General features: G+C 38.0%; 5 protein-coding genes across 13 annotated transcripts; 3 read left to right on the forward strand and 2 right to left on the reverse strand.

Annotated features, from left to right (window-relative positions):
- Positions 1-81: 81 nt before the first annotated feature.
- LOC111462843 lies at positions 82-1,375 on the forward strand. Of its 2 annotated transcripts, none has more exons than XR_002713790.1 (4): positions 82-270; positions 575-680; positions 790-866; positions 1,061-1,375. XR_002713790.1 is itself a non-coding variant. In XM_023106615.1 (4 exons), exons 1-3 carry the CDS (start codon positions 158-160, stop codon positions 802-804), a joined length of 234 nt encoding a protein of 77 aa, XP_022962383.1. In that variant the 5' UTR covers positions 82-157; the 3' UTR covers positions 805-841; positions 1,061-1,375. The 2 variants fall into 2 exon arrangements, 1 of the variants encoding a protein (XP_022962383.1); XM_023106615.1 differs by having other exon boundaries at positions 790-841.
- A 643-nt stretch (positions 1,376-2,018) lies between these two features.
- LOC111462722 (protein NPGR1) lies at positions 2,019-7,315 on the reverse strand. Of its 7 annotated transcripts, none has more exons than XM_023106427.1 (8): positions 6,643-7,315; positions 6,308-6,518; positions 6,106-6,186; positions 4,820-5,048; positions 4,456-4,717; positions 3,040-4,277; positions 2,752-2,899; positions 2,019-2,652 (listed from the first exon to the last, which is right to left on the reverse strand). In XM_023106427.1, exons 4-8 carry the CDS (start codon positions 5,009-5,011, stop codon positions 2,342-2,344), a joined length of 2,151 nt encoding a protein of 716 aa, XP_022962195.1. In that variant the 5' UTR covers positions 5,012-5,048; positions 6,106-6,186; positions 6,308-6,518; positions 6,643-7,315; the 3' UTR covers positions 2,019-2,341. The 7 variants fall into 7 exon arrangements, with proteins under 7 accessions (XP_022962195.1, XP_022962194.1, XP_022962193.1 ...); XM_023106426.1 differs by having other exon boundaries at positions 6,297-6,518; XM_023106425.1 differs by having other exon boundaries at positions 4,820-5,026; positions 6,279-6,518.
- Positions 7,316-7,716: 401 nt separating this feature from the next.
- On the reverse strand, positions 7,717-11,737 carry LOC111462723 (DAR GTPase 2, mitochondrial). 2 transcript variants are annotated; one of them, XM_023106430.1, is made up of 8 exons: positions 11,482-11,737; positions 11,050-11,154; positions 10,472-10,549; positions 10,008-10,158; positions 9,799-9,869; positions 9,412-9,508; positions 9,032-9,213; positions 7,717-8,134 (listed from the first exon to the last, which is right to left on the reverse strand). In XM_023106430.1, exons 1-8 carry the CDS (start codon positions 11,647-11,649, stop codon positions 7,886-7,888), a joined length of 1,101 nt encoding a protein of 366 aa, XP_022962198.1. In that variant the 5' UTR covers positions 11,650-11,737; the 3' UTR covers positions 7,717-7,885. The 2 variants fall into 2 exon arrangements, with proteins under 2 accessions (XP_022962198.1, XP_022962199.1); XM_023106431.1 differs by lacking the exon at positions 10,472-10,549.
- Positions 11,738-14,112: 2,375 nt separating this feature from the next.
- On the forward strand, positions 14,113-15,596 carry LOC111462744 (F-box/kelch-repeat protein At5g43190-like). Its single transcript, XM_023106462.1, has one exon. The coding sequence runs from the start codon at positions 14,201-14,203 to the stop codon at positions 15,371-15,373; it is 1,173 nt and encodes a 390-aa protein (XP_022962230.1). The 5' UTR covers positions 14,113-14,200; the 3' UTR covers positions 15,374-15,596.
- A 3,291-nt stretch (positions 15,597-18,887) lies between these two features.
- On the forward strand, positions 18,888-21,271 carry LOC111462861 (subtilisin-like protease SBT1.9). The gene has a single exon (XM_023106646.1). It carries the CDS (start codon positions 18,888-18,890, stop codon positions 21,210-21,212), a length of 2,325 nt encoding a protein of 774 aa, XP_022962414.1. The 3' UTR covers positions 21,213-21,271.
- The last annotated feature ends 616 nt before the right edge of the window (positions 21,272-21,887 follow it).

The following is a 21,887-nucleotide window of genomic DNA, read 5'->3' on the forward strand; positions in this document are numbered from 1 at the left end:
CTTAGCCGTAAACGGAAAAGCGGATATATCAGATAACGTCGGGTGTTGTACGGTCAATCCTAACCGTCCGATAAAATACGAATTCCAAAAAAATAAAATTGGTAGTGAAAATACCGATTGGAGATCTTGGAAAAAACCTGCAAGTGCAAGCAAAGCGATGGGGCAATGCGCAAGTTGCCTCGACGAAGGCCAAGAGCAAGAGAGGAAGGAGGAAGAAAGATTGGCCTCCGTCGAAGCTCGCGCCAAAGCTGCTGAAGCCGCTCAGAAAAGGTAATTTCCTCTCCCCCTCACCTTTTTAACTTTCTTTCATAATTTCTGTACATCTTGTTCCTTCTTGTTCAATTGGAACCAGCTGATCATAATGATTAGGGCTTTCGTTTGATCCTTATGTTTTAAAGTAGATTTCGAAAAAATGAGTTTCGTTTTTTAAAAATACACTTTTGATACGTTTAATTGATTATTCATACCGAGGATATAACATCCATCGTTAACTAGAAATGAGAATTTCAAATTAGGAACTACGATGGGAATCCTCCATGTTTTTATGCTGAAAAGTGATATTAAATACTTGCAGGCAAGAAGAATTTGAAAAATCTGCTGCAGGAAGGGCTGCACGTGCTCAGTTGGCCGCAAATGCAAAGCAATCTGCTAACACTAACAAGGGAGAACCAGTTCTTAAGGTCATTATACTTTCACTCATAGAAGTTGTTTCACGCTATTTCTTGGAGCATTTCGATGATGGGCATTTCGATGATTTTAAAACTTCCTTATTGTTTTTTGTGGATGCAGTGGAGTATGGGGTGAGGTCGTGCTCTATTGTCAGCTTCGCTTCTTTTTCGCTGTAAGTGAAATTTCTAAGCACCTATGTATGTTTATCACTGGGAGATTTTGTAGTACTAAGACCCTATGCCTGAATGATCATCCTATATTTTCTTTTTATATCACTTGCTTAAAATTATAATAAGCTCTTCTTCATGTAACGTGGTTACAGATTTCACTTGCATTACAATGTAATGAATCTTGTTTGTTTCCCTACTAAGAGCAAATTTCATTCGTGCAGTTCTAATGAAAAGGAAAAAATTGTATATTTATCCGCGATCCTGGGCTCCTCTTGTACAAAGCAACTTGTGTATGCTCCCAAGTCTCCCAAGGCAGAAGTTATTGAATGGAACTACAGTCTTGTATTTGTTATTCATGAATCAATGAAACCAAATAAGTGTGCAGACTTATATATTTTTTTACACTGTTCTTCCATGTAAATTTTACTCCTTGCTTTGCTCACTTGGTAAAACCTTGTCTATGATGATATCATTATTTTCCAAGATATGCCATTGTGCTCCATTAGCTGTTATATACTTTCTCATATCGTGGCAGAGATTATGTCGGGTTGAAATGCTTTCGCTGTTGTGTTGGATATCTTGTTCACATTCAATAAGTTTGCTTGAATTTCTTAGATATGTCGATATTGTTGGATATTGACGTTTACACGTTAATCGATGAGAGTAGTTCATTGGTTCAAATCCTGCAACCATTCCAAGTGCCAACCAAGGATTACAGCCTACTGAGCTCAGTTACAAGATCCAAAATTTTAGATAGCGAGTCAATATGGACAATTTTGGCAGGCTTCCAGTTTTTCTAGCTACAGAGTTGCTATCAGAAGTCGGGCCTTGGTGGGTTCCCAACACGGGAAAATGCCTGTGATGTATCCTTTGACATGTCGGGAGGCTTTTCTGATGAGCAGTCATTGCCAGTCAGTCATTTTGGTTCTTGACTTTCATGGTTCAAGCATCACAGATTCACACCCAACAACTTTTATCTTTTGGTTTGCTTTACAAACATTGCTTCGACAATTATCGTACTAACTTTGAATGCTTAAATCATGTTATTTTATTATTTTATTGGATGAAACATAACAGAGCTTAAAATTCACAACAATCCCGGCTACTTGCTTGTTTTGATTCCTTTTAGGCATTAATGAAGTTCATACTAGATTTTGAAGTGGGAAACAAAGTTGATGCTTGAAAAGGAGAAAAATAATGCAACAAAATGTGCTATTTACTCAATAGACTACTAAATCCTTGATTCGTTACACAAAATCAGTTGATTTGAACATGCAGAATTTGGAACTGTAAGTCTACCCTAAAATCTGGCCAAGTGTTGTTCCAACATTCCCTCAGTTTTCAACAGATTATGAGAGGTCAAGGAAAAGAATGGCAGAAGGAAAGAAAATTGATGGAATATGCTGGTGGCACAACCCAATGCAATAATTGAGCTTTCATATCTGCTCAACTTCTTCCCCAAAACTCTTCCTCTCAGAAGGTGGAAAAAAAAAAAGATTCTTTTAGATGAAACTCTGAGGAGGAGCTGATAATTGGAGTTCATGTGCGGCTTGAAAAAAATCTGCAGCTTGAAGCAACAAACCTTCCATTTTGGAGAGCACTCCAAGGTTGAACCATGCTTCATGGCTTGTAGGATCCAATCTTACAGCATTCATCAACAAGCTGCGTGCAATTGGAAGTGATTGGTTACCGCATTTCATCAATACTTCTGCTGTTGAGATGATACTCGGAATATAATCAGGATCAACCGATAGAGAGACAGAGTATGAAACAAGTGCTTCCTTGTGTAACGATCGAGCCTCAAAAAACTTGCCTGCAATGGTTTTGGTTCAGTTTAACTTATATTGTAGAAATTTGCCAACCATTTCATTACAAAAGATACAATCAAAATGATTGAAAAAAATAGTTCTACCTGTTGTATGCCAACCTCTGGGGCAATGAACATTTAATGTTTTGGCTTTGTTCAGGCAAATTTCTGCATCCGCCCAGGAAGCAAGCTTTGAATATATGGCAGCCAAATCCTGCCAGGCTGCCCGTTCTAAGTCACGTTCTGCCGCTGCCTGCAAAAGAGAGATTTTAGAAGCTGTTGATCTCTTCCTGATGTGGAAAAGGGTCGCAGGAAAGATTATCAGGGCGTGCCTACTGTACCATGGAGTGAATACAAACATAATATAGAAACAATTTAGAGTGGGGGCAAAACCTCTAGTTCCAAGTCCTTGGATTGGTTAAGGTTCGTAGCCTGAAGCTGAAGTTCATCTCGTGATTGAATTAGTGCTAGCAAGATTCTGTAGGTTTCTATTGCTTGCTTTGGCTGTTCCTGAGCAATTTTGAGGACAGCTTTCAATCGAAGAAATTCCAATTGATCCATCCTCTCAGCTTCGTCCAAAGCAAAATCAACTATGGTTTCAGCGTCCTTGAGTCGCCTCTCAGCTGAAAGTATGAGGGTCAAAAGCTTCCAACCTCTTCCGGAACCATCAGCCACCATATTTGAGTACGCCATTGCACTGTAGAAGGCAACATCAAGATTTCTCTGCACAGCATTTTCCAAGCTAATGTTGAACATTACTTCTGGATCATGCCTCCTACCGAGAGAAGAAACTCTTAGGGAGTTCAATGATTCTTTTTGGAAAAGAGTTCTTTCAGAGTCTGATACAGAAGCTCTGGCTGCATTCCCATAGCAAACACCTAAAAATTTGTGGGATTCAGCATTGAAATGTTTACTGTGTTCACTGGCCATATCGATCATTCTACTAGCACATTTTATTCCATCACGTGCATATTTTGTATCCTCTGAACACAATTTTGCAAGCAACAAAAATGAATGAAAATGGGGCTTCTGCTTTACTTCAGAGGAACCGCAGACCTTCATTAGAAGGTTCAAAGCTGTTTCATTCTGTCCTGCCGCATTGTAACATAGAGCAAGAAAGTACCACCTCTCAGCTCGACTATATATTCCAGGAAGAATCTGCTCCACGTGCTCAGCCAGTAATTCAAACTGCCTTGTGATAGAAAGTGCAAAAGTCAGATGATTCATAATCTCTGGATCCCAGTTTATTTCCTGCGTCACCACTTTCCTCATGAGTATTAGCAACAAAAGGATTGCTTCTTCTACATTGTTTTTAGGTGTTCTTGGACCGAATACATAAAACTTAAGGGGAAGGCTTGCTTCAACACCTCCGTAGAGTAATGTGCCAGCCAATTCTTTCTCTATGGCAGCCAACTTGTTTGGATCTAGATTCCATGGTTTAACAAGGACTCGGCGGTAGGCGTTTATGGCCTCGTCGAGATAACCACCCTTAATCCACAAAGTAGGCAGTAATTCCAAAGCTTTGTGTAACATTTCCTGAAATTTGCAGTCTTCGCCAATAAACTCGGGCATTCCATTAGGCAGAGCTGATTCCACTGTATCAAGAATTATCCTGCATTCTTTAGCAGACTCTGATGAACAAGAAAGAATTATGATCAACAGCACAGTCAGACTGATAAACAAGAGAAATTGTAGTATCTATTGCATTGTTCATCTTGCTAACCAATCATAACATAACGCTGTTACAGAACATTGTCTTCAAAATATGACATAAAACTATAGTAAGAAAAGTGAACAAGAGCAATTTACCTATATATCTGCCAAGTTCCTCCAGTGATTTTGCCTTGAGTAAAATTGCTTCAAGTAGTAGGCTAACAGAATGCATGGACAGTACACCAGTAGGGGGGGCACTGTCACCTTTAGGACGAGGTTTTTCCTCTCTTATCTTTTCGGTGATTGCCTTAACCATTCTTGGCGTCAAGGATCTAATGTCTATACCTTGAAATACCTGCAGGGCAGCATCAAAATTTCCTCTCTGATATTCAAGCCTCCCCAGTAAAGCTCTGGCTTCCTAGTTTGAAAGTGGACAGAATGTAAGACGATGAGATGAAGCCAAGAAATCAAGAAAAGATGAGCTTATTTGGTCAAAGAGATTTGAAAACAGAAATGGCACCTCGTAGTTTAATGAGAGGGCTTCTTTTAAAGTGGATTCAACTTCATCTACTTGAGAATCTTCAAATTTCAAATCCCAGTCTCCAGTTCTCGAGGAAAGACAACTGGCCGAGAAATCCCTCGTCGCTAGTGACTCCGGGGACTGTGGTGGCTCTTCGAACTTGAATTGCTCTCCTGAACAAGCGCACAGCATCTTTTCCAGAATGGGTTGAGAACTTTGATGGTCTTTGCTAATAATGCAAGGAAATTCACTATATCAGGTAATTATTCGAGTTCAATCATGAACGAATTCTAGCGATTCTACAGAGTAATCGACTAAGAAATACAAACGTTGGGCAAAAAGGGTACTGTTGAGTGGTCTTTGAACTCTAGGATTCGATTTTCGAGTAAAGTAAACTGGAAAAAAGGACCTTTGTTTTGCTTTTACCGTATAGGAAACGGCGTGGACAAATTCTGCAATGAAATAGTGGGAAGACGATGGAGGAATAGAAGCTCAGTAATACGAACTTAGGGGCAAACTGTAATGTATGATTAATGACAAAGAAGAACAAGACAATAAATGCGGGAAACAAGAAAGAAGATGAAATGGACGACACGAGCAAGAAGACCATCGCATCTTTTTGGACTTATTCCTTCAGAAAAAAAAACAAGAAAACAAAAACTCCGTGATTTTGAAATGGAAACACACCAACGTGAGAACTTCCACTCTTTCCCCAGTCCCTTCCTTCCTATTCCGAGCCTGAAGCGATTGGAGCTTCTTCATTCAAGACCATCCATTGCGAAGCATGTGAGATGGTTTTCGAGTTTGAGATCTGAGTCATCTGCTGCTACCTTGATATGGCCTTTTCCTTTTCTCTCCTCTTTTTTTGTGTATGATGACATTATTAGTGCAGAAAGGTCTGTCTATGTTGGAAGGGCTTTGTGCCTACAGGGACAGAGCCGCAGATGCCTATGGATTCCCTCAGTTTACTCTCTCTCCATTGGTTTGAGGTTTGATGGGTTCCATTTTTCTTTATTCTTTTCATTGAAATGTTCGTGGCTTTATAATTTATTAAAGTAACCCAGACGGCAGAAACTGTAAATTTATTCTCTACATACATTCAGCAGCAAAGACCTCGATTCATGCTATCCGACAAAAAGAAATTTGAAAAAAGAACTTGGATAATAGTCTATGATTTGGGGAAATTATAATCACTGACCTAAAATCAAACCCCATTAATGATAATCATCATATAAAATAGATCAAGCTTTCACAAAATACTTTAAAAAGCACCAACAATTTCTCACCTATTAGTTTAATTCCAAGTGCCTTCCAAACAGTGGAGCAGCCAACACCAGCCAGAGGATGAACAGCACGTGATATTCCACCTGTCAGATTGAATCGAATGGGCGTAATGAGTAATCTCTGTGCAGCATTAAGAACGAGAATCCAGTAAAAAGATAAATAAATAAAATATCACTTGGGCATTTAAACAAACATCTGGCGTACGCTTAGATTATGGTTGCTAATCACTTTTTGACTAATCTCTGAACTTCCTTCCTTTTCTTACAACTTTTTGTTTCCAGACGTCAAAAAGCACAAATCGATGCACAAACAGTGAAATAGACTGATCACTGCCTAAAATGGCGATTCAAGTTTCGCCCTCATTTCTCCTCCGCTTCAATGCTCCCACTCAATCGGTTTCTTCAGACAGAGCTCCCTGTGGAGAAATGGCGATACACAATCAGTTTTGTCAACATTTCGAAAACAAACGAAGATCATTATTAATGCGCACCAAATGGTTTGGGCCGAAAGAGGCGAGAAAGAGAGAAAGAGAGAAAAACCAAGAGAAGTGGGTCTGAGATTTGAAGTTGTCGCTATGCGCCCACATTCTACAAAATGAGCTTCAGTCCAGCGCTCTGTAACTCAGAATCCTTACAGCTTTGAAGAAAACAGAGAGCCCCACAAACCCATTGGTTTTGAACATTAGCTGTCGATGATCGGCGCAGCATCTTCCCCAAATTTGGTAGAATTACAATGCACAATGACAGGATTGAAGCTTTTGGACCATTATTGGCAGGAAATTATGTGGGGGGTTATTATTGAGCAAGAATTTATGTTTGTACCGAAAATCTACCACTATAATAATGATTTGGAGGTGGCCCAAGAGGCCTAGCAATCTGCGCTGTCCATCATAGGGGCATAGGAAGGTGGTTGCAATTGCAAGTCCCGCTGAGACAGTTCACGTGATGGAGCATCAGTTTCAAAGGCTTCACTCACACTTCGCTTCGATGCCATTGTAAGAAACAATTGTGACAAAAAAGAGTCGATGGTTTAGACTTCACTTCATATTTTAAGTCACTCCATTTTCAATATTCTTGATTTCTTTTGTACATTTCAGAGAAAAGAAAGGTTCGGAAGTTGAAACTGACAACCTTCTTACAGCAACAAAAGTTTCTAATTTGATGGCAGGGAGGATTTAATTTTAAATGCTAAATTTGAGCCCAGAATTACTTTTAAAAAATTTGAAAAATTGACAACTATTATGCATGCCAATAAGATGCTGTTCTTTTTCATAGCTTCAAAGTTAAACGTATGTTTCATAAAGTAATTTTCGAACCTTCCACTTTCACATTAAAAGTAAGAATAAATAAAATAAGATTTTCAATAAATCGATTCAATTATTTTGGTTTCATTGAATAACTTACTTTCCAGGTTGACACCATTAAAATTTTAATCAGAAACCACCCTCTGCAATTTCAATAATGTCTAATTGAGTAATTATCTTTTTGACTGAGTAGTTATTTTCTTTTTTCTTTTTTTGACTGAGTAGTTGTATAAATTTAATGCGAAAACTATACTAAAAACTTTTCATCCCTAAACTTTTAAAAACAAATTCATACATTTCAGCACACATCTTTAATTAAATTCAGTACAAGAACTATTGATAATATAGTACTAAAATCTTTTATATAAAATATAAAAAAATTTAAAAAATATGAGACTAAAGATTTAAACCTCCTACCTTCAGTTCAAAGTTACAATGACAACACACTTGAAAAACATAATTTTACAAGATTTTGTTCCCTAGGTATTATTAGGTAGAGAATCAATTGTGTAACGACCAAGCCTCCCAGTACGATAAAGATTCAGAAGTTTAGAAGCAACCTTGATAGGAGAATCATTGTCAAAACCCATAGGAACGTGCAAAGCTTTGTGCAGAGCAAGCAATTGTGTCTCAATAAGATTTCCCATGCCCTTTTCATCCTCCAAATTACCATCAAAAGTGGAAATGGTCTCAAAGAGAATTCTACGAACATCATTTACAATAATGTCCTGCACGGACAGCCAAGTAAACCATTTTAGCCCACTGGCATTTTACCAACAATGCCATCAACTTGAAATGTATATAATATAGTATGTTCTTAAGCCTACTGTCGGGCTGTTTATCCCACCGTATTCTCAGATCTCTCACATCGGGAGTTTTACTTCTAAAGGCATGTTAGAAGTAAGCTAAAAGCTACAAATCAACACATCCTAAGATAAAAACTGACAAGAAGAGTGATCAACTACAGTCTTGTACCAATCTTGCATTGACAAGGAACTAGAAAGTATCCCTCTACTTTCTGCAGCAGATTTTAAATACACCTTCAGGGTAAAGTTTGAGAAAGCGCATAACTTTTTAACTTACCAGTTACTTCTATTACAGATAATAAGCATATCGCTGGTTTGACAGGTAACCTTAAAAATTTAAAATCAATAAAATATTTTAATAAGGAATGAACTGTTGAGGCTTGCTAATAGAAAAAACTTCACAATCTTTATGAGATATATGAGTCAATCCTCTCATTGCCAGTTGGTTTTGAGAAGAAACTTCATATTTATCTAATAGGTATTAGAGTATACGAAGTTCAAAAGGCATTCGGTCCAAAAAAGAAATTGGATTGACCCTAGAATAAAGAACTAAAAGAGGACAATCTTGAGGGGGCATGTTGAGGATCTCATATTGGAAAGATGAAGATGCCTCACAATTTTTATAAAATATATGAGTTACTCTTCTAGTGGCTAATTCATTTTGAGATGTAACTCCATGTTTATTTAATATCAACCACGTGTCCTCTCTCTAATAATAGAGGGAGACAATGTGAAAAGTAAAGACATCTACGTAGAATTTTAATTGCCAAATAAACATGCATGAATCAGGTTCAGGATACATGCATAATGCTTTTATACCTGCGTATGATCAGACGGATACCCCCTTTTCTGTTTCTCTAAACTCGGGCAAGTTGAACACTCCAACAAGCTGTCCGTGGCAGACAAATTTCCCCACTTCTTATATTTATCACTTGAGTTGATAAGAGTTAAAAGGTACTGTACTAGTAATTGCTCCCCGACTAAGATGTCTCTAATTGCCCCTGCAGTTTGGAGGCAAAACAAAAAAGTAAAGTTTCAAGATTCTCAATCATCTTCAGTCTCTGAACTAGCACAAATGTTGCACTAGATTTTAAAAAATGCAATTATGTTTTATCACTTGATATGCATGTTTCAGTATCTTTCACTGGCCTAAATAATTTACGAAGGAAGATGGATGAATTGGCTACATAATACTATACCTGTTAAAGCAAGCTTGGAACAGACCTCGATGTTGAGAATCTTGGGAGGAAAAATTCCAGGGGTGTCTAATACGTAAATATTGGGATGACTAGCTATCTGTAATTCAAAGCAACTTCAAAACGAAATTCAAAATTTTATGCAAAAATGAAATACACATTATCTTTGCTTCTACAAGGAATAGATGATATTCATAACAGTAGTTCGATTTGATATCTGTTCTTGACTACCCACAATTAGAAATTTGAACAACCCCTTTTAAGTCTGGTGCAATCCAAAATATGCTATTGTAAAAATCTGAATGAACATCTCAACAACTGAGTCAGTAACCAGAAGATAGCAAGACAACTTCCCAGCCTACTACAATGTTGAGGAGACAAGTGACATACCTTCAAGCTGCTGATATTTTTTGTTTCACCAGGCTGCGGACTCACTATAGCATTCTTCAACTTCCCTTTTTCTGTGAGGTGAGCAGTTCTTCAAAATGTCACAACAGCTATTCTTTGTTATTAGATAAATAACAATCGTCATTCATCCAAACAGTTCCAGGATCAACTGCTCTAGAAAACTGAAATTCTGTACAATTTAAGATATGTACCTGCTGCACTAATTCTCCCAATTTGATGCAGAGAGTTGGCAAGGGCCGACTTACCAACATTTGGAATTCCAACCAGCATCATCGTGGTGGCATGACTAGAGTGACCGCTCTTCTTCAATTCTCTAACTCTAGCTTGAAGAAAAGTCAAGAACTGTATGAAGTGAACCATCGTCATTCGGCAATCGCTATTAGACAAAAACAAATAAGTCCATTCAAAAGATTAAACAACTAATGGATTGTCCCACGGAAAGAAAGTAATAATTGCAAAATGGAAAATATAAATTACCTTTAGTAAGCACTTAATTTTGCATGAAAAACAAGGTTAGAGAAAAAAAATGCATATATCGTCAAGACATCTTACCCTTGCTGCCACCATCATTTATAAGCCAGAAAGAAAAAGGAAAATAAGTAGCCCAAACAAGGTAGCAAAATGAACACAAAAAGATTAAACCTTAGTTCTTTACCTCCCTAATATTCTCTTTATTATGGGAATTAACGCCATAAGAGATGCAGTTGTGGTCTTCAAAAAATCGGGTCCAGGCCTATTGATAGAGTGAAGTATAAACATGTGAAAAAATAGATACTGACTGATAAGTCATTTTGAATATGATTCAAGTCGTAAATGAATAAATCACCTCATAAATGGTATGTCGATTGATTGGTGTAAAATGTTAGCTAAGTACAAATCTCTTTCATATACTGTATTGTAATTCTTTCTTTTCATAAGAAATAAATAATTATTTCTATCCAAAGAAAATCGCAAGGTCAAGTATCCGACTTAAACCAAAAGGGGAAAAAAAACTCTGTTTGTGATCATTGATTGTAACTTGGACAAACGATAACTTCCATTCCACAGATATTCCATTTGTATCTTATGCTCTTCTCTCCCCCAAATATCCCACAAGATTGTCCTTTTTGTGTTCATTCAAAAAACTAGGAGATAGACATCAGAAGCATATCACATGAAGACTTGAAAGTAACTCCAGGAGTAAAAGCTAAGCTAAAATGACCGAAAATCACGGAAGTTACAGAAGTTCCGAACCTCTGTTTGTGATCGATCCGCCAGGTCCGTCTTGTTCAATATAATGATTCGTTTTGATGATAGTGGATAATTTTTCATAAGTTCATATTCAGACGTCTTCGGAATCTGAAAACATAACAAAACAAAGAAATAACACCGAGAGGAATAGTCAAATATTTTCAGTGATTCTATCCCTCCTTCAGAATAATAGACGTAATCGTTCATCTTCCTTACAACTTCATTGTTCGTATATAATTTTACCGAAGACGAACCGAAACACCACATATAGGAATAAACAAATCCAGGTTTCCGAAAGGATTGAACCTAAAAAGGTAACAAATAGATGTACCAAAGCTACGAATTGAGCAGACATTTCAACGAACACTTGAAATATCAATACGAAATCAAACAACATGCAATGAAGCGAGTAAAAAATAGTAGGAGCTTGCATACCCTAGCATCTCTAACTTCGAGAACAAAATCGACTAGTGGAATTCGTTCGACGACAGCGCGAGAAGCAGCCGCCATGTGAGGATCGTACCATCCGCTGGAGATGCGGCTTCCGAGAGCCGCTTCGTTAATAGCCGAACCTATTTTTCTCATCAACGTTGCCGCGGCCATTTTGGCTCCAAAACTTCAAAATCGACGTGTAGACTCGAAAGGTTATATGGTCTTTCGCGGGTCGAAAGAGGGATCCTCTATGACCGAGTTCAAGTATCCTTTAGATAAATTAGAGAAAATATATTTGAAGTTTATACTTCATTTTAAAAATTCTCTACTTCTTTTAAAAGGTGTATCAATATTTAAACTTAAAAAAAAAAAATAGTTCATATTTATTTCAAAATTAGTTTTTAGCTTCGAAAAATTACATTAATATTTTAAACTTTTCAATTTAGAAATACTAAAATTTTGTTCATTCAAATCAATAAAAATATTGAGATCAATAAATGATACACGAATGATTTCAGACAAAAAAAAATGCAATATAAGTATTGAATAAAAGTTATAGTGATGACTTCGTCAGTAAATATAGGGAATACGTGTTCAAAACACTTATTAAGATTATATAATTTTAGTTTACTATATATAACTTTAACATACAGAACAATCTACTATGTTTATAGATATGTTTTTTTTGAGTGTATATGATCATTTTTTTCACCGATTGGCTATGTAGCAATACTTCTCGTAGGGATATAAAGTTTGATTTTGATTGTTAGTGGCCTACAACCTTACGTGGATGACATGGAATAGTTTTATTATCTATAATAATTGAATAAGCTATAATAACACTGGTCAAACTGTGAATGGGCCAACTTTGTCCACTGTCGTATTGTTTGTAAATGAACAGATATATATCAACATCCTAAGTCCGTGTTGGGCAGCCCAGGTTGAAATATGAAATGTGGCGTCCCGGAACTCTTCTCTACCGAACTGGGTCTCTTCTATAATCTCACATTATGATTTGGAAGAACAAAATTACATGGATTATAATTCCGACCAGCTTTTTTTCTTTGGAAAGAGAAGCAGCGTGCTACCCCAGTAACAATGTACAGACGAGAGAGGGACACGAGGCCGTTAACAACGTACAGATGATATTAAAAAGACAAAAAAAAAAAAGTATACATTGAGAAAATTTTAATATTTTTTTAATCTAGTACAAACTAATAATTGAAACTCAGTTGAAGTTTTAGAGGTCAGGTAGCCGTGGCGAGCAACTTGTAGGCGTGCGTCTATGGAGTGACAGAGAGGAGGCAGAAGTAAGCAATTTCTGCCTTTGTTTAATTGTACAAACGAAAGGGGAATAATTGACCATGTATTCACCATGTATAAACAATAGTTTCCCCTCCCATTTGAATCCAAAGGGGAATATATATATAATACTTAAATATATTACTTGCGACAGAAAAGGCTCTACAACTGCAACCGAGCTCAACTTTTGAGCCAATGTCACGCCGAGAATATCGGAGCTCTTGACTTTGCCATCAACCTCAGAGTTGCCTCAAATATAGCCTAGCAAGCAGTATCAGACAAAGATCTCCATTTTTTTTTGGTTTGAAGCAAGCGGAAATGAGAGAGGCGAGGATGGTAACAGTCCAAGCACACCGATAATCGATATTGTCAACTTCATTTATATATGGTTGTCAGTCTTATAGTTTTAAAACGCATCTATAAGATAGAGGAGAGGATCAGCCACAGCCTACGTCCACTGTTCACCCGGCGATCTTCACTGCAATCGGCCTTCAAATGGAAGGTGGAGCCCATGTTGCTGCAGTCGTTTGATAGGGCGCTGGGGCGTCATGGCGATGAAAAGGTGGCATAGAAAGGGGGCAGTGTTACCCTAGATGAGATCTGGGACAGTAACCATTGAAACACGGATAAAATTGGCATATAGTTTTAAAATGAAGGCCAAAATTGGCTCATAAATTTTATACTTTTAACTATAAATAATTCAACTATTAAAAATATATACTTTTAATTTTATTAATGCCATTAATGTGTGGGTGTGTGTATATATATATATATATATATATATATATATATATATATATATATCAATTATGTAATTAAGTATGCATTAAAACATTGATTCATTTATTAATAACATAATAAATACCCTCAATTCAATTAATTAAAAATAAATTATTGTTAATAATTTATGCTTAATTTGTATCCACTTTTTGAGATTGGTTTGGATTAGTTCATTATTTGTGATAATTAATTTTATGACAATTCCATTTATTTCCATCAAATATGACAGCATTTACATGCATAATTAAATATATTACGTTCTTTTGCAATATCATTGCTAGCCTACCACCTTAAACCAAATCGTTTAGTAAGTTTAAAATGACTTTGAGATAGATAAAAATATACTTTATCTAACAAAATTTAGAAACTATTTAAAATATTAAAATACGTTGTTCAAATCTAGTGATTAATGATTTAAAAAAATATATATTAAAATATATTAAGAAGCTAATAGTTGTAGATATTTATGGTATTTCTGTCCAACGTTTTTACAATGTTGATAAAATTGTAAAGATGCCGTTATCTTTGAGCTCCAGTTCGCTACGACGTGGGCCCGGATTACAAGTATAAAGGCGCCATTGTGCCGCTTCGTCATCTTCATACCTCCGTTTCCGTAACTGCGTTTTTCAGGATTACGGATATGAAAATGAGCGAAAAATCTGGAAGATTTAAATATTTCTCCAAGTTCAGTGGATTCACCGTCGCCGCTGCCAAGCCGAAATGCATTATTTCTTCATCGGAAAGCTGTTACTTGCCGGAAATGGATCCCGGAATCTGGAGCCGACTACCTCCTGAACTCCTCGATCACGTACTCTCTTTTCTCCCTCTCAGAACCTATTTAAACCTGAGATCGACTTGCAAGCGTTTCGATTCCCTCTTGTATTCTCCTTCTTTCGTCTCTAAGCATTCCGATTCTTCTTTCTCTTCCTTCCTCTTGCTGGCGCATCCTCAATGTTTCAGTCAGTTTCCTCTGTACGACTCTGCTCTCGGCACTTGGCGGAGCTTGCCGCTCTCTCTTTCCGTTCCGCTTCTTTCCGCTACTCCTTCTACTGTTCTTCTTTCCATAGCTGACGGCCTCGTTTGTTTCTCTCTTCGCAATTCGTGCTCCTTCATTGTCTGCAATTTCTTGACTAAATCGTCGAGACTGATCGAGTTTCCGTATCATCCATTCAGATTCGAGCTGCTCACGTTGGTGTCCGTACCCCTAGGGTACAAGATTTTCACGCTCTTCGCTGATTCGGCTTTGGTTTTCGATTCCAGGAATCACTCGTGGCGAAAATTCAACAATTTCGAGGCGATTCTCGGGGATAATCATCGCCAAGAAGCAGCGTGCTATAACGGCCATTTGTATTTTGTTACGCCAAAACCAGTTTCTATTGTTTCCTTCGATTTGGATAGTGGCGAGTGGGAGGTAACCGATATTGTAATGCCTGAGGAGCTGACGTTTGTTAGATTAGTGAGCGATGGAGATAGGAAACTGTACATGATCGGTGGAACAGGGAGGAATGGGATCTCGAGGAGGCTGAGATTATGGGAGTTCTCGGAAGAGGGGAATTGGGTGGAAGTTGAAAGTGTGCCACAGATGTTTTGCAAGAAGTTCATGTCGATTTGCTACCACAATTACGAGCATGTGTATTGCTTTTGGCATCAAGGAACCATCTGTGTTTGTTGCTACACTTGGCCGGAGATTTTGTATTACAGATTTTGCAGGAGATCATGGCATTGGGTACCCAAATGCCCTTCTCTACCGGAGAGATGGAGCTGTGGTTTCAGGTGGTTCTCTTTTGTGCCACAGTTGTGCGCATCTGCCTGATTTATTCGTCTAAGGGAGTTCTTGAATCTGCCAGCCCTCAGCCTTTTCTACAGACACTACCCATTTGGCATGGCTCAGGGATTTGATTACCTAACATTTTAATCTATGATATGTATCTATTCAAGTTGAACTCAGCAAGCCGAAAATCAGTTCATCAAACTTACATTTTTGCAATCTATGTTCTTCTTGTACAATTTGAATACAAATTATACAAAAAAGGAAAAATGTTTGGCTGATGAATGTTTGGGTCAGCAAGAGTTGGCTAAAAAATTAAGCAGGTTTTACGAACTTAGATGCCATTAATGCAACAACACCCATAATGACAGCCAGATGCGTCATTTCCAAGCAGATGCGTCATTTCCAAGCAGATGCTAAGGTGGGCCTTTCTTCATCTGTTTAATTTATTGCCCCCACAAACTGTACGCCAAAACATACTTTCATATGTTTTGCGGAAATATGGCATTCGTGATCTATTCTTATAAAGTTTGAATTCATCAAACTTTTTATTAGTAATGAGTGAAATTTTCAACCTTCGTAGCTAAATTAGTAACGAAAAAAGCTTTGTCTATTAAGGCCCAAGGCATTCGGCAAATTACTGGACCCATTTTATCCAGACAAAGGCCCAAGACTTTCGGCCCATCACTTGACGCATTTTAACCCGATACAAGCCCAAGACTTTCAGCCCAATAATTGACCCATTTATCCCCATCTAAGCACAAGGCTTTCGGCCCATTAATTGACCCATTTTCGCCAAAAACCCAATACTTTCGGCCCAATAATTGACGCACTTTATCCCAATAAAGCCCAATACATTCGCAAATTAACTAATTCATTTATCCAATAAAAGCCCAACACTTTCGGCCCATTAATTGACCCAATTTCCCCGATAACAGCTCAAGACTTTCGCCCCATTAATTGACATTTTATATCGATAACAGCCCAAAACTTTCGGCCCATTAGTTGACCCATTTTATCGGGATAAAAGCCCAAGACTTTCCGCCCACTAATTGACGCACTTTAACCCGATAAAAGCCCAAGACTTTCAGCCCATTAATTGACCCATTTATCCCGATAAAAGCACAAGGCTTTCGCCCATTAATTGACCAACTTTATCCCGACAAAAGCCCAAGGCTTTCGGCCCATTCATTGACCATTTTATCCGAAAAACCCAACAATATCGGCCCAAAAATTGACGCACTATATCCCGATAAAAGCCCAAGTAATTCGGCACATTAACTGATCCATTTATCCCAATAAAAGCTCAACACCTTCGGCCCATTAATTGACCCACTTTCCCGATGAAAGCCCAAGACTTTCGGCCCATTAATTGACCCACCTCATTCCGATAAACACCCAAGACTTTCGGCCCATTAGTTGACCCACTCTATCTCAATAAAAGCCCAAGACTTTCCGCCCATAAGTTAACCCATTTTATCCCGATAAAAGCCCAAGAATTTCAGCCCATTAAATGACCCACCTCCGGCCTATTAATTTACACAATTTATATCTATAAAAGCTCAAGGCTTCCGCCGCATTAATTATCCCATTTTTAATCGATCAAAGCCCAATACTTTCCGCCCATGAATTTACCCATTTTATATCGATAAAAGACCAAGAATTTCGGCCCATTAATTGACCCACTTTATCTCAATAAGAGCCCAAGACTTTCGGCCCATGAATTGACCCATTTTATCCCGATGAAAGCCCAAGACTTTCGGCCCATGAATTGACCCATTTTATCCAAATAAAAGCCCAAAACTTTTGGCCAATTAATTGACCCACTTTATCCCAATAAGAGCCCACGACTTTCGGCCCATGAATTGACCCATGTTATCCCGATAAAAGCCCAAGACTTTCGGCCCATGAATTGACCTATTTTATCCCGATAAAAGCCCAAGAATTTCAGCCCATTAATTGATTCACTTTATTCCGATAAAATCCCAAGACTTTCGGCCCATTAGTTGACCATTTAATTTCGATAAAATCCCAAGACTTTTGGCCCATTAATTGACCCATTTATTTCGATCAAAGCCCAACACTTTCGGCCCATTAATTTACCCATTGTTATCGATAAAAGCCCAAAACTTTTGGCCCATTAATTGACCCACTTTATCCCGATAAGAGCCCAAGACTTTCGGTCCATGAATTGACCCATTTTATCCCGATAAAAGCCCAAGACTTTCAGCCCATTAATTGATTCAGTTTATTCGGATGAAAGCCCAAGACTTTCAGCCCACTAATTTGTTCACTTCATTCCGATAAAAGCCGAAGACTTTCGGCCATTAGTTTACCCATTTATATCGATAAAGCCCAAGACTTTCTGCCGATTAATTTACCCATTTTATATCGATAAAAGCCCATGACTTTTAGCCCATTAATTGACCCACTTTATCCCGATTAGAGCCCAAAACTTTCGGCCGATGAATTGACCCATTTTATTCCGATAAAAGTCCAAGAATTTTAGCCCATTAATTGATTCACTATTCCGATAAAAGCCCATGACTTTCGGCCCATGAATTGTTCCATTTTATCCCGATAAAAGCCCAAGACTTTCATCCCATTAATTGATTCACTTTATTCCGATAAAAGCCCAATACTTTCGGCCCATTAGTTGACCATTTAATATCGATCAAAGGCCGAGACTTTCGGCCCATTAATTGACCCATTATATCGATAAAAGCCTAAACTTTCGTTCCTTTAATTTACCCGTTTTATATCATCAAAGCCCAAGACTTTTGGTCCATTAATTTACCAATTTTATATCGATAAAAGCCCAACACTTTCGGCCATTCATTTACCCATTTTATATCGATAAAAGCCCAAAACTTTCGGCCCATTATTTGACCCACTTTATCCCGATAAAAGCCCTGGACTTTCGGCTTATAAATTTACCTACTATCCCGATAAATGCCCATGATTTTCGGTCCATTGGTTGGCCCATTAATTGACCTACTTTATCCCGATAAAAGCCCAGTACTTTTGGCCCATTAGTTGACCCATCTTATCTTAATAAAAGCCCAAGATGGTAGGCCCATTAATTGACCCACTTTATTCCGTTAAAAGCCCAAGACTTTTGGGCGATTAATTGACGCACTTTATCCCAATAAAATCCTAAGACTTTCGACCCAATACTGCAACAAAACAACCCTGTAACTTTTCCGATTCCGTCATTGCCACCATGTTTTCCATATTAATCGTCTGAAAAAAAAAAAAAAAAATTAAATAACAGGTTTAGAAATTTTTGGATTCGTATTTATTAAGCTTTTGAATTTTCAAACGTCTCAAAAAATTTCAAAATTTTAAAATTTTTATTTGTACTTTTCTAAACTTTTATTTTTTTATATTTTTCTCTAATACATATTTAACAAATTCAAAATGGTTAATTTGAGTGATTCATTGGGGGAAGGATATGTGTTGGTCCTACTTCAAGAAAATAGAATAGAAACAAGTAGAAGTAATTGATTATATATACATATAGATTTCTCTTGCAGAAGGTTAACCATATTGTTCATCAATGGCAGCTCATATGCGCATGTTCTTCTGGGTTTCTTTGATGGTCATCTTTTTGGCGCGCTCCACCTTGACACAAACTGATAACTACATCGTCCATATGGACTTAGCCGCCATGCCTAAACCCTTTGCTACCCACCATAGCTGGTACTCTGCCACCCTTTCCTCTGTTCTTCTAGATACCTCTCCTCTTCGGACAACAACTTCTTCTTCTTCCTCCTCTTTGCCTTCCAAATTGATCCATTGTTACAAGCACGCCATCAATGGATTCACTGCAAGTCTCACCCCATCCCAGCTTGACGCTTTGAAAAACTCTCCTGGCTATGTTTCATCTTTACGAGATTCATCGGTTCGTGCTGACACAACTCACTCCTCTAACTTCCTCGCTCTAAGCCCCAACTCGGGTCTCTTGCCGATCTCGAATTATGGCAGTGATGTTATAATCGGGTTTGTGGATACTGGAGTTTGGCCTGAAAGCGAGAGCTTTAATGACGATGGGATCTCTAAAATTCCATCTAGATGGAAAGGAGAATGCGAGAGTGGCACCCATTTCAATGCTTCATTGTGCAACAAGAAGCTGATTGGAGGTAGGTTCTTTAACAAAGGACTAATCTCCAAGTTTCCCAATGTAACCATATCCATGAACTCCACACGCGACACCAACGGTCATGGAACTCATACCTCGACCACTGCTGCAGGTAGTTACGTTAAAGAGGCATCCTTTTTCGGTTATGGTCAGGGAACTGCAAGAGGCGTGGCTCCACGAGCACGAGTGGCAATATACAAGGCCATATGGAAAGAGGGTAATGCTGTATCAGATGTAATAGCTGCAATTGATCAGGCAATTTCAGACGGTGTCGATGTGATATCACTGTCGCTCGGCCTCGACGGAGTTCCTCTGTACGAAGACCCTGTTGCCATAGCCACCTTCGCCGCCATGGAAAGAGGTATTTTTGTAGCCACATCCGCTGGAAATAAGGGGCCTCAGTTTGGGACAGTACATAGTGGAGCTCCTTGGGTTTTAAATGTTGCAGCAGGCACAATGGACCGTGACTTTGGAGGTACAATTACACTTACCAATGGAGTTTCTGTTTTGGGATCATCTTTATTTCCTTTGAACTCAGCCATAGCTTTGTCTCCACTCCCCATTGTGTTCATGGGGCAATGTCACAATTTGAAGAAACTCAAAAGAGTTGGATTTAAGATTGTGGTATGTGAAGATAGTGATGAGTACTCCTTAGATTTACAAGTTGATAATGTTGAAAGTGCCAAAATTGCCGTAGGAGTCTTCATCTCCAATATCTCCGATTGGGATAACTTAATCCAAACTTCATTCCCTTCTATTTTCCTCAACGCATATCATGGAAATGTCATAAAAGATTACATCAAGAGAAGCTCTAACCCAAAAGCAAGGGTGAATTTCCACAAGACAATAATAGGGACAAAGCCCGCACCGAGTGTGGCGCGTTACAGCTCAAGAGGGCCATCAGAGAGCTGCCCCTTTGTGTTGAAGCCTGACATTATGGCGCCTGGTGATGCCATTTTAGCTTCATGGCCACAGAACGTGGCAGCCACAGATGTGTACTCAAGGCCAATTTACAGCAAGTTTAATGTATTGTCAGGGACTTCTATGGCTTGCCCACATGCCGCAGGAGTTGCAGCCCTTCTCAAGGGTGCACACCCTGGGTGGAGCCCCGCAGCAATTCGGTCGGCAATGATGACCACGGCCGATATTGTCGACAATACACAAACATTGATCAAAGACCTTGGCAACAAGAACAAAGTAGCTACTCCTTTAGCCATGGGGTCCGGGCATGTCAATCCCAACAAAGCGATTGACCCGGGTTTGATTTATGACATGGGAATCGAAGACTATACAAACCTTCTCTGTGCATTAAACTACACCAAAAACCAAATCCAAACAATCACTCGATCGACCTCAAACCATTGCGAGAAGGCGTTGTTAGACTTGAACTACCCTTCTTTTATCATGACTGTGAATGCTAGTGATTCACAGACAGGAAGAACAGAAATGTCAAGAGAATTTAAGAGGAGGGTCACCAATATAGGAGAGAAAGGAGCAACGTACAGAGCAAAGATGACACCCATGAAGGGGCTTGTAGTGACAGTGGAACCGAACAAGCTGAAATTCAAGAGGAAGAATCAAAATTTGAGTTTTAAGCTGAAAATTAGAGGCCATGTTAGCATTAAAAGAGAAAGTGACGTGGTTTTTGGTTATCTGAATTGGGTGGAGGTCGGAGGTGGACATAGAGTTCAAAGTCCCATAGTGGTGGCCGTGGTGGCCGGCCTGAGGTCGCATTGGAACTAACATATACCTGCATGACATGTGATTAGTTCCTTATTAGGTAAATTCTTGAAGAAGAAGAAAGAAAAAAAGAGGTATTTGGATTGAACCTTCAAAACCTAATCTGTGAATGCCTTTGTCAAATTTAACACACTTTCTTTTTCTTCTTACATCAATCAAAAGAGACTTTGAAGCATTAACCACTACGTTAAAAAAATTAGATCAAAGCTTAAAAAAATATTTAAATGATAATGAAATGAGATAATCTCCTTCCATTTGTTAAAATTATTTTTTAATATAATACAATATAAATTCTATAATGCTGTAAACAAATAGTTATTCAAAATTTATGGCATAATACATGTTGTTACATTAATAGAATAATATATATAAATCAGCAACAAACACTTCTATAAACATATATAAATTATAACAAACTAAATATCGATTTATTTAATCGTTTTTTAGTTTCATGTTTTTACAATAAAATATGGAACCCTTAATAGGGAAAGAATTTATGAAATCTTTATCTGCAAAGTTAGTGGATCTTAGCTCTTCATTTATCTCATAAAGATATATATTACATAAATTATATCAATTATGAGGCGTTCTTCCACCCTTATTATCATATTACATATTAAAGTATTTTTAAAGGTAAACTTAGTGGTGTTGGTTTTTTTTTTTTTTTTTTTTTTTGGG

The sequence above is a fragment of the Cucurbita moschata genome, unplaced genomic scaffold, assembly GCF_002738365.1.
Source record: "Cucurbita moschata cultivar Rifu unplaced genomic scaffold, Cmos_1.0 Cmo_Scf00027, whole genome shotgun sequence".
Taxonomy (NCBI): domain Eukaryota; kingdom Viridiplantae; phylum Streptophyta; class Magnoliopsida; order Cucurbitales; family Cucurbitaceae; genus Cucurbita; species Cucurbita moschata.

Coding starts and splice junctions, on each gene's coding strand:
- LOC111462744 (XM_023106462.1), top strand. CDS start 14,201: ATGAAAATGAGCGAAAAATCTGGAAGATTTAAATATTTCTCCAAGTTC.
- LOC111462723 (XM_023106430.1), bottom strand. CDS start 11,649: ATGGCCGCGGCAACGTTGATGAGAAAAATAGGTTCGGCTATTAACGAA. Junction 9,870..10,007: donor TGGGAGAATTAGTGCAGCAG/GTACATATCTTA, acceptor CTCACCTCACAG/AAAAAGGGAAGTTGAAGAAT. Junction 9,509..9,798: donor AAAATATCAGCAGCTTGAAG/GTATGTCACTTG, acceptor TTTGAATTACAG/ATAGCTAGTCATCCCAATAT.
- LOC111462722 (XM_023106427.1), bottom strand. CDS start 5,011: ATGCTGTGCGCTTGTTCAGGAGAGCAATTCAAGTTCGAAGAGCCACCA. Junction 4,718..4,819: donor CCCTCTCATTAAACTACGAG/GTGCCATTTCTG, acceptor CTTTCAAACTAG/GAAGCCAGAGCTTTACTGGG. Junction 4,278..4,455: donor GGAACTTGGCAGATATATAG/GTAAATTGCTCT, acceptor CTTGTTCATCAG/AGTCTGCTAAAGAATGCAGG.
- LOC111462843 (XM_023106615.1), top strand. CDS start 158: ATGGGGCAATGCGCAAGTTGCCTCGACGAAGGCCAAGAGCAAGAGAGG. Junction 271..574: donor GCTGAAGCCGCTCAGAAAAG/GTAATTTCCTCT, acceptor AAATACTTGCAG/GCAAGAAGAATTTGAAAAAT.
- LOC111462861 (XM_023106646.1), top strand. CDS start 18,888: ATGGCAGCTCATATGCGCATGTTCTTCTGGGTTTCTTTGATGGTCATC.